The sequence below is a fragment of the Myotis davidii genome, unplaced genomic scaffold, assembly GCF_000327345.1.
Source record: "Myotis davidii unplaced genomic scaffold, ASM32734v1 scaffold266, whole genome shotgun sequence".
In the NCBI taxonomy this organism is placed as follows: domain Eukaryota; kingdom Metazoa; phylum Chordata; class Mammalia; order Chiroptera; family Vespertilionidae; genus Myotis; species Myotis davidii.
In genome coordinates, this window is record NW_006300032.1 from 5,333,942 (window position 1) to 5,344,899 (window position 10,958).

General features: G+C 43.7%; 1 protein-coding gene across 1 annotated transcript in view; it reads left to right on the forward strand.

Moving 5' to 3' along the window:
* The first annotated feature begins 375 nt into the window (after positions 1–375).
* Positions 376–10,958, forward strand: part of SLC2A12 (solute carrier family 2 (facilitated glucose transporter), member 12) — a 46,826-nt gene continuing 36,243 nt past the window's right edge. Inside the window, 1 exon segment of the mRNA XM_006776213.2 lies at positions 376–664. Coding sequence (XP_006776276.1) covers positions 553–664 — 112 coding nt within the window. The 5' untranslated portion in view covers positions 376–552.

The following is a 10,958-nucleotide window of genomic DNA, read 5'->3' on the forward strand; positions in this document are numbered from 1 at the left end:
ACGTTTCATGCTTTGTGTACACTGGTAAGTGTCATGACTCTTGGAATCACAGCATTCTTGCTGGAAAATGGACACGCTTCCCCTTCTGGTGTGTGTTGGCATACAGCGCTCCTCTCTCTGCGAGACTAACTGATACCATCTGTGAGCGTTCTGGGCCCTCGCTCTCAGCCCGCGTTTGAATCTGCGCGTCTTTGCCAAGGTGCAGGCAGCAAGCGCTGCCCCTCGCTAAGGGCCCGACGCGGTGCCCGACCCCCCTTTCTCCCCCAGCCTTTTAACCCCTGGCGCCCCGCTCTGCCTCCGAAGGCGAACACAGGGCGGGGAGACATGGCCCGCCCACGGCCTGTGATAGGCTGCTTGGAATAGCAACAGCCTGTGTCACCGAAAAGGGCAAAGCCTTCGGAAATAGAAACAAAGTTGGTCACAGATCACATCGGCTTTGCCCGAAGTTTTTTTTCACCCTCTTGAGCATGCGACCATGGGGCGAGTGACCACTGCTGTCGCGGGGGGCGGCCGCGGCGGTGCGGTGCGGAGGGAAGGGCTGTAGCTTCTGCCATGGGACCTGTTGAGAGCACCGAGGGCCCCAGTCTGCTGCACCCCAAGGAGAGCCCGGCCGAGACGGATGGCTGCGACAGAGCCAGCGGCCGGCATCCTCCCCGGGCCAGAGGTAAAGTGAGGCAGCCGGGCTGAACTCGCATCTCCGTGTGTGTGTGTGTGTGTGTGTGTGTGATTTTGAGCCATGGACTATAATGCACAAGGCAAGGGCGCCACCAGTGCGCGGAGAGAAGGGGACAGAATCTGGTGGAAGGAGTGACAAGGAGGTACAATGTGACAATCGAAGTTCCACGAATTGCTGGGCTGGGTCCCACCGATGGTGCGGACAACCTAAGGCGTAAATCTTTTTTCATTTTGGGGTGGTTGACCAGGTAGTCACGTGTCAACACACAGGCACCCACACAAGGGCACACACACGTTTTCTCATTTGTTGTCACAAATGGACATCTGTAACAAGGGGACATTTTTAAATCAGCACTTTAAGTAGGCTCCACGAAGTTATTAGTTACATAATCGATGAACACAACTTGGTTTGTAAGGTCCCAGCATCTGTTTGTAATGAATTAGAGCTGTATTCTATTCGGAGCCTAACACCCCTGCCGCCTTGCTCCTGCTTTCTTTAAACCCAGCCGTTTGGACTGAGGTTTAGTATGTTTTCTCCTGGAGGTGAAATTGGCAGAAGTTTTAAATCATTTCAGTTATCTTTGCTACCCAAAGATAACACTTTTCTTCACTTCCACATGTACAACTCCCACACACACATTGCATACTTGTAGCTGCCTCTTCCTATTCATTCAGTTTGTTCTCAAAAGAATAGACAAATGTATTTGAAATGAAGCCAAACAGAAATAATTCTCCCCTTCCTATTGCTTTCCTCAGATCTGCTCCCCCTAACCACAAAATACACCCCCAGGCCATACATTGAGATTTCATGAATAATCCAAAACACCAAGTGATACAAAAAGCATTCACCTTGGAATGGCTCTACATACTTACGTTTGCATTGTGGGCTTGTCTGCTCTTGGAGTTCAATCCAAGACCTCTCTCACGGAGGCACAGAGCAGCACCTTCTGGGGGCTGAGAAGCTGTCCTTCCTTGTCCTGCCCCCTGCTCAGCCTTCTCTTGATTTCCCATTTCTAGTAAAAAATGAATAATATTTGAGGTCAACTTTCAATGGCCCAGTCCTCTCTTAAGCAAGGCTTTCTCTAAGTGTGTTCTCTGGCTGGAGTCTAAGGGCAGGCAAGGGAAACTTGTGTTTGGTGGTAAAGAGAAAGAGTTACAAAGTTCTCTCTGAACTTCTGCAAGATTGAGCTGAAGGGCAAGCTGAGGCTGGGACATCAACAAAAAGGTGATAATGATGACACACAGAAGATGAAAAGAAAATTTTGCCTGGAGAGACCTCCACTGTAACCATTTAAAATTGACTATTTAATTTTGATATGGCTTTGAAAGCACAGTGGACTCTGAATAGGTTAAATGAGGTAAGATGCGTGTATATTTGCAAAGGTTGAATACATGCACAAAAATAATTTAAAGTGCAACTGTTTATTTTTGAAAAGCAATGAAAAATGAATAAATACTATAAATTATCTTTTATTATGTAGAAGAGGAAGCCTAAATGTTTCCCTAGAAGTTGAAATTAATACAGCTTTGACTTGTGCTGTATATGGTTTATATTTAGATAAATCCAAACCTCTTATTATTACTTTTGTAATTTCTTTCTAAGTTGTGAACATCTCCTGGTACCCAAAGGCAATTATACATCCATACGTATATAATGAATGTGTAGTACAGACTCGCTCTGTGCTTTTGACAAGTTACTTAATGTTGGCTATTGGGATTATATTTTAGTTTGTTTGATGAAGATGTTGAGGCTTCATGAAATAATATTTGGCAAATATTTCTTTCGACTTCTTTATATTTTTAAACTTCCACAGTTTCCTTCAGAGTATTTAAAATATGCTTACTAATGATCATACTATTCCTGCATTTGAAGGTAGTCAGTTTTTCTCTGAGTTATACAGTCCAGGACAAGATACTGAAAAGTGAAACACAACAGAAGTCCTAAGCTCTGTGACTGCACCCCTTAATGCTGTTACACATAATGAAAGGTGTTGGCAGTTCTTCCTTGACCAACCCCGCTTGAGCTGGAAAGAATGCTTTATTTCAATGACTAGAAGCTAATGAACTAAAATTCATTTTCAAAAGTCTATGACACAAAGTGGGTACATGTTTAGTCAATTGTTCAGTGTTCATAGACACGTTATAACTGACTTTATAGGGCAGGGTTGAGCTCAGTCTGAAATCCTAGTGCTTAGAGCCAACAACAGATATAGGTGAAGTCAGAGACATGGCCTTCTGCAGCATCCCACCCAAGCAGGACATGAGGCCAGATGTGTGGTTGGCCCAAGTACATGCAGTGGCCGGTGCAAAGCTGACTCCGGCCACCTCTGGCCTAGGCCTAATGCCTGTTTCTCCATCTCAGAAGCTGGGTCTTCTAATTTCATGATTCAAACACCAGGCGAGGGTGAAGGTTTCCTTAAGCCCCTCTTTACCCCCCTATCCCCCCACTCCCCAGCACTGCTTTTTCTCCTGGGATCTACCCTGAAGGTCAGAAGCCAAGAGCGATATTCACTGCGTGGGTGCAGTTCTCAGCACTGCAGGTCCAGTGCTGACACATCAGAGCCTGTATCCCTAGAACTGGACTCACTGATCCAGCAGACAGGGCTGTACTTCATGCTAAGACCCTTCTAAATCCCAGATACCACAGGCTGAGATTTAATAAATGCACACTTGGCCAGTGGTCGGCAAACTGTGGCCCCTTGAGTGTGGCTCTTCCACAAAAAACCACGTGCGGGCACGCACATACAGTGCGATTAAAACTTCGTGGCCACACTCAAAGGGCCAAAGAGCTGCATGTGGCTCGAAAGCCGTGGTTTGCCGACCACAGCACTTGGCTAATCAGGTAAATACTCTAAGGCAGTGGTTCTCAACCTTCTAATGTGCAACCAAGGTTGAGAACCACTGCTCTAAGGCATTTTCAAATATGTTTAAAACTGAACTTTTTATGAATGGAAGCTGAGTAGTGGTCAGTACATTAGATAGGTAACCATGGCCCGCCTCATGGAAAGAGGGAGGTGGGGAAAGGAAGGCCCTGTGTCCTGGCTTCCTCACTGCCCCCTCCCCTTCCTGGTAGCCCTGAGCAGGCAGGCTCCTGGCTGGGGGTCACACTGAGCAAACCACAGGTCCATCACTACTCTGGTTAGTCAGGCCCCATTTCTTTGGTTGGGGCATATGTGCTGTGCCCCTACTGAGTATTGGGCTCCCAGATTTAGCTTAACTGGCCTCTTGAATTCAGTCAGGCCCAGCTTTCTCAGGCTTCCTTGGGCAGCCCCAGGGAAAGCCTACTTGTAAGAAAGACTGAGGAGACTTTGGGGAACAAACTTATCCCCAGGGAAGAGAGAGTCAGGCCAACCAGCTTGACCTAATAACAAAGCTTTAGGTGTGAGAGAAGCAATACTATCAATAGACCAGTCACTTTGGGAACCCAGGTCGGGGCCACTCCTAATTTTCCAGGCTTTCCATAAATTAAAAAGTGAAGTGGCAAAACCCATGGCAAAAATTATGATGTTTTTCATGGTACAAAATATAGATCTTATAACATAGAAATCCACACCTGAAACCTATATGATCATGCCAGCCAATGTTACTGAATTAAGTTTAATTTAAAAATCTCTCAGTGAAAAAAAAGGCAAAAAGTAGAAGTTTCTTAATCAATAAAGAACATCTACCAAAAAAAAATATTGTGTTTTAAAAACCTATATTTAACAAATAAATGTCTGATCGCAATAACAGCAAATTGTTGTGTGTAGCTAGACATTCCCAAGGACGTGACAGGATTTATGGACATGTGAATTTAGAGGACTTACAGATTCTTTTGTGTGGAAATACCACCAGATTTACAGACAGCCACCTCCCCTTCCACTTCAGTCACTTATCTTTCTGACACTGTACATTTAACCTCACTTGGAAATCACATCAAAGCTCTAAGCTTGAGGCTTTTGATGACTGCAAAGCCTGGGCACCTGGCTTCTCCAAGATCTAGGAAGGGAGAAGCCCTAAACAAACATGGTGAGAGCTGTTCCAGGCTCACCCAGATCTCCCCCCGCCCTTTTTTGTGAGAATGAGTGGAATTGATTTGCATGGAATTGAATACCTGAGTTTCTGAGGTCCCCTCTCCCTCCGTCCAACCAGCAAAGAGGTCCAGCTGTGTCCTTAGCAGAGCTGGGTTAAAGCCCTTGCCCACAGTTTCTGTTCCATGTTTGCACACTCCAGTCCAGCATCAGGCTAGCTTAGCTTGTGTTCCCAGCTGTAGTCCACCAGTCCATTGGGCATGGGGTCCACTTGGCCTATGGCTTCTGGGATGAACTGCCGCTGCCCACTGCTGCCCTGGTTGCAAGCCTCCTTAGTGTTTAGAAGATGCATGCCTGTGGGGGAAGAAGGGGGGAGGGGGAAGAACACAGGTGGCTCTCAGGAGGGAGAGTGCGCTGGCTCACCCAGATCTTAAAGAGCTGTTGTTCCCTTTAAGATCATGTCATCAAGAAGGGCAGAGAGGTTGCCACTTGGCACAGACCACCTCTTGGCTGTCACAGCAGCAGCAGCAGCAAACACACACATTAGAGGGAACCTGTGGTGGCAGGTCCTGGAAAACCCGGACAAAGGCAGGCCAAGGAGCCGCCAAGCAGTGCCGCTGCCCTGGATTGACTGAAAGGAGCTGGCAGACACCCGTGTGCATGAGCTGCTTTTACAGTGAGTGTCTCCTCTGATAGGTCAGTGCCCTGTGCCAGCTGTTGATTATTTTAAACCTTACGCTTCTATCAGTAAGATTGCCAGCAGGAGCTGAGGCCTAGAGATCCCAGGAACATGCCCTCTGGTCGCTGATAGGACCTTAATGGGAGCATATTTTTTGTGAATTCTCCAGGGAGTACTTTCGAGAGGTCTAGATCTTATAGAAGCTGGTAAGAACAGAATTCAAAGTACAATGACTCCACCCTGGAGCTGCCTGGGGAAATTTCCATTTACAGGTAGATATCAAAGGTACATCAGCTGGTTTAAAAATGCAATTTTTAATTGCTGTAGCTGTGCAGGTTTATATTTTTTGTCCAAGAATAGTTAGCTCTTAGATCTGGTTTTGTAGATAGCATTTTCTCAACAAGAGGAACCCAAGTGCTATTTAGCTTCAGGGTTGAAAGAGTTCTGAGAGCTCCAGACCTCCATTAGAGTGCAATTAACTTGGGCTTCTCAGAGCCTAAGCAGCTATTTACTCAGATTTTATGAGCAAGAACTGGTTCTATAAGATCCTTAAATTGAGAGGAGTCTGAGCTCCCAATTTCAGTGTTGTTGCTCATAAACAGTCTTCCCCAAGAGGATGAGTTATTGGATAAAATAAGGGAATGAAAGCCATGTGAAAGGACACCAAGTCATGGTGACGAGAAAGGAAACGTCGGAATGGGCTTGTTCGCAAGGAACTATTTGACCAGTGGGGGCAGAAAAATAAATTTGCCTCTTACCTTTCTAAGTTCTGGCTGGACTAATAAATTAACAGGAAACACATGAACAGGAGAAAATGACCACACTTATTACATATGTACATACAGGGGCCCCAAAGGAATATGAGACAGGAAGACAGATGAGACAGTTAAGGCTTATATGCCATCTTCCACTAAGGAGGGAGAGGGATCTTGTGGTTTGGGACATCTTAGGGCAGGAAGGTCATTCATATGCAGATGAAAAGCAAATGTTTGGTAAATAAATGTTTGCTGGGCCACATTTAACTGTGGGACACAGAGAAGACTGATCAAAAGGGGCCTTGCTAGGTTCCTCTCTATCACACCTAGTTCATATTAAACTGTAGTTGGCTATGTGGTAGCTCTCTTCCTGGGTCAGGTCCTCTCTCTAAATCTTACTAGGCAGTTAGAAGAAGGTCAATGATTTTCCCCTCTGAGTCTTTCTTTTCTAAAAAATAACCAGCCTAAAACAATCAATATTCCAAAAGGCATACTTTGGGGGTACCAAACCCTTTTACCCCTCAGACCAAAGACCACATAAGAATTATTTCCCGTCCTATCTTCCCTCAAAAAGTATCCAATAATAGCTAACGGCACAAAACCTGAATCCCTCTCCCACCCCTAATGCTTCCCAGCTGAAACTTTGGCTCAAATATATTATCTTTACAGTAAATCATATATTCGTGGTTTTTTCTACTTTATTTGGGCTCAATGGTATTATTTTCCTTCTTATGTCACAGCACACTCATTTATGCATGTGATAACTGGCTATGTCTTAGTGATATACTAATTGTTTATACAATGTAAGTAGAAGTAATAATAAGACTAAGGTAACTTATCATGTTATTCTAATTTTAGGAGGTTTCATTCTTTTTCAACAATGACTCACTTTATACTGTTCTGCCAAAATATCAGGGAGAAAAATGCAATCTTTTTTATGTAACTTGTAGGAATGTGTTTTTCCTTAAGTAAATCAAATGTAATTTACCTGTAAACTGTTACATTTTGTTGCCCTGGAAACACTTGTTTCTTAGAAACACGTCTGACTCCGTCTGCCTGGCATTGCTAGGCTCTGGGAGTGTTACCTATGTCTGTATTATTTTATCCAAAATGGTGTGCTCCTGCACACACCTGTTGCCACACTTTGTGGAAGTTGAAGTCAGGAGCTGTGTGCAATGCTGACTTAGTAACCTGCCTGCAATGCTACCTCACCTCAGGTGTGCAAGGCTTTATAAGAATAGGGTGAAAGTTGCAATTAGAATTAATTTTTACAGTGAGAGAACATTCCCAAGCTAAAAAAAAAAATGTTTTATTTCCATTGGGAAACAAAACTGCAGAAACCCCAAGACAACATCACAAGTAAAATGTCCCATGTTATAGGCCCACTTACGGAGGTATTGCCAAAAACAAAGGAATTCAAGGATTTATAAAAAGGCGTAATTGTTATGCTGGATACAAGTATCATTTTACTTTCTTTGCTATCAGTAAGAGAGACTATTTCAAAGTTTTAGTTCCCTGTTATAGATTTTACCCCAACGTTTAGACTACACAAATCTTTGTTGAAGATTGTGAGCCAAGAACTTCCATTAATATTTTCACTTCTTATCTTTACAATAATCCATGGAGATAATATTGCCCCCATTTCACAGGTAAGGAAACTGAGACAGAGAGAGCAACAGCCATGAACTGGATCTCTCCTATCTCATTTATTCTCATAACAACTTCATGAAGTAGGTAATAGCATCACCTTTATTTTAGGAATGAGGACACAGAGGAACAGAAACGTTAAGAGACACATCAAGGACTAGCTGGAAACTAATCAGGTGCCCTGATTCCAGACTGTTCCTTCACCATTATGCCCAGGTGCCTCCTGAAGAGAAGCAAAGTGACTTGCTCCAGGTAGCTCCGAAATCTGAACCTCAGTACCCTAAATCCAAGCTAGGGTTTTATTCACTTGACCAACCACCCAGCATTGATGTCTTTACCTCCTGCTCTGTTCTGTGACCTGACCAGGTACACTCATTTCAGAACTTTATTGTGTTCTAGTTTAGCTAGTTTCCTAATTTTACGTGTAACGTGTCTTTTTCTATCAGATTACAAGTTCCCAGATAAAATATGTATGCTTGGATCTATCAGAGCTCCGAGTTCGGACTTAACCCTAAATAAAATGCAAGCATGGAGGTAAATATAAAATAGGGCACTAGCCTGGCTGGCATGGCTCAGTGGTTGAGTGTCGACCTGTGAACCAGGAGGTCACGGTTTGATTCCTGCTCAATGCACATGCCCAGGTTGTGAGCTCGATCCACAGTGTGGGGTGTGCAGGAGGCAGCCGATCAATGATTCTCCCTCATCATTGATGTTTCCATCTCTCTCTCCCTCTTCCTTCCTCTCTGAAATCAATAAAAATGTATTTAAAAAATAAATAAAATAAAATGGGGCTGTAAAATTTTAGATTTCCAGACTCTCACTGTGTATCCCTCGTTGAAAGAATTTTCACCAACTAGAGAAAGAGATGTTTCATAGCCCCTTAGAAACACTTCTTCAGAGGGAAGTTTTGGTCCACAATGCAATTCTTCTCATCCTGTCTTGTCATTATTATTTCTCTTTCTATATCTCTTCAGGGATTACAATTTCTAAGATTCCAGCAACTTTGGGCTAGATGGGAAAGACAGTGTTCGTTGCATTTTGGGACGTGAAATCAGTGTAAGAAGGGGCAAAGCCTCGAGGAGCCACTGGAATGTGCATTCTAGAAGTTGTAGTTTTTCATGTGCTATTTTTGACAAGCAAAGGACCTATAGTCTGCTTTAAATAATGCAGGGATAATGTCCCCTATTCACAGTCAGGGAATCCTCCAAAAAATTTCTTTCTGAGTCCAATGGAATCATACCAGAAAAACAACTTCCAAATGTCAGAAATTTGGCTAGTAACTGTGCACAGCAATTGCTCCTCCAGGTCTAAGAGAAGCTTACAGCTGCAGCTGGGCAGCTAGAATGAGGTCAGAAACTGCCAGCCTAACAGCTGTTGAAACTACCTTCTGGTTTTCTACCTTTCCTACCTGGGAGCTAAAAGAGTCAGATACTCACTTCTTGGTCTCTCTTGCAGCTAAGTTTGACCACAGATCCCACTGATTCTGGTTAATGAGATTCTGGGCACTTCTCACAGGGGTTTTTTCCCCCCTGTATTGGGGTGACTTTGTAGGGGAAGAAAAAATGTTTTCCTCAATCCTTTTAGGGTCTCACGCTGGATCTGAAGATTAAACTGACAAAGACAGATTAATGGGAGAAAAGCAACCAAGTTTCTTTAATACAAGTTTCACGAGATAATGAGAGTCTTCACAAGGAAATGGAGACCCATGGAAATTGTTGAACCCGAGTATTTTTATGCCAGGTTTGGTGTAGAAATATGAGAGGTGAGGGAATATGAGATACATGTAGTAAACTGGGAAAAATTTAACAAGACCAGTTTGTTTGGATTCCTCTTGGCTTCTTTTTGGAGATAAGATCATTCCTTGTCTCTAGTATAGGGAGGGCACTTCTCACAGGGTTTTTTTTTTTTTTTTTACCCTTTATTGATTAAGATATTACAAATGTGTCCTTATCCTCCCAATGTCCTCTCGTCCCCCCAATCCTGCCCTCACCCTCACCCACTTTGTCCACATCCATCGCTATGCTTATCTGCATGCATACAAGTCCTGTGGTTGATCTCTTACCCCACCCCCCATCCTGCCCATCAACCCTCCCCGGCTTTCCCGATGTAGTTTGAGAATCTGTTCAAGTGCATGCACCACAGTTTTTAATCCACTCATCTGCTGATGTGCACTTAGGCTGTTTCTCCAAATCTTCTATTGTAAATTGTGCTACTATGAACATAGGGATGCATATATCCTTTCTGATTGGTGTTTCTGGTTACTTGGGATATATTCCTAGAAGTGGGATCACTGGGTCAAATGGGAGTTCCATTTTTAGTTTTTTGAGGAAACTCCATACTGTTCTCCACAGTGGCTGCACCAGTTTGCATTCCCACCAGCAGTGCACGAGGGTTCCTTTTTCTCCTCATCCTCGCCAGCATTTGTCATTTGTAGATATGTTGATGATAGCCATTCTGACAGGTGTGAGATGATACCCTTTATGACCTGCTTCAGGGGGAAGAGTCAGGGGAAGGCCAGAGGGACCCTCCTGCTTCTTAAACTCCTTCAGCTGAAAATATGCAATATGCCAAGATACCATATTTTGGAGCAATGTGTTCTGAACTTCATCATCTTCCAGGTGCTTCTGGAAATTTCCTTTCCTGGTAAAAGGAAAGAAGTCTTGCCCTAAGCCTTCTTCCATTGTCTCTTGCCTTTGAATCTGGTTGTGAGTGAATCTTACGCATGAGGCTGTGGCAGCCACCTTGGACCTATGATGACAAGTCTGGACAAAGGCCAACCCTCTGAGGAGGTGGGAACAGCAGGATGGATAGAATTCTTTGGAGACACCAAACTCAACTTGATCTTCTCTCTAATTACACAACAGGTGCCACGATGTTTTAAGCCTTTGCTTGTCAGGCTTGTGGTTTCTTGAAGTCAGAAATAACACCACTGATTTGTGGGGACTGGGTACAGAGAATGCAACAGATATGGTTTTTGGCAAGCATGTTTTAAATACAAAGGCAATGCATGCATTCTAAGATTTCTTTTTACGAGAAACAAGTTGTGTAAAGTATCTGATTTCTGTCTTCTATAGTTTTTTTTTTTAAATCAACTTTGAAAAAAGAGATTTAAGTCAACATCTAATGAATGGTAAGAGTAAATGGAGGTGAAGCTGGAGCTAGCTGAGAACCACATGCAAACAGGCCTGTAGA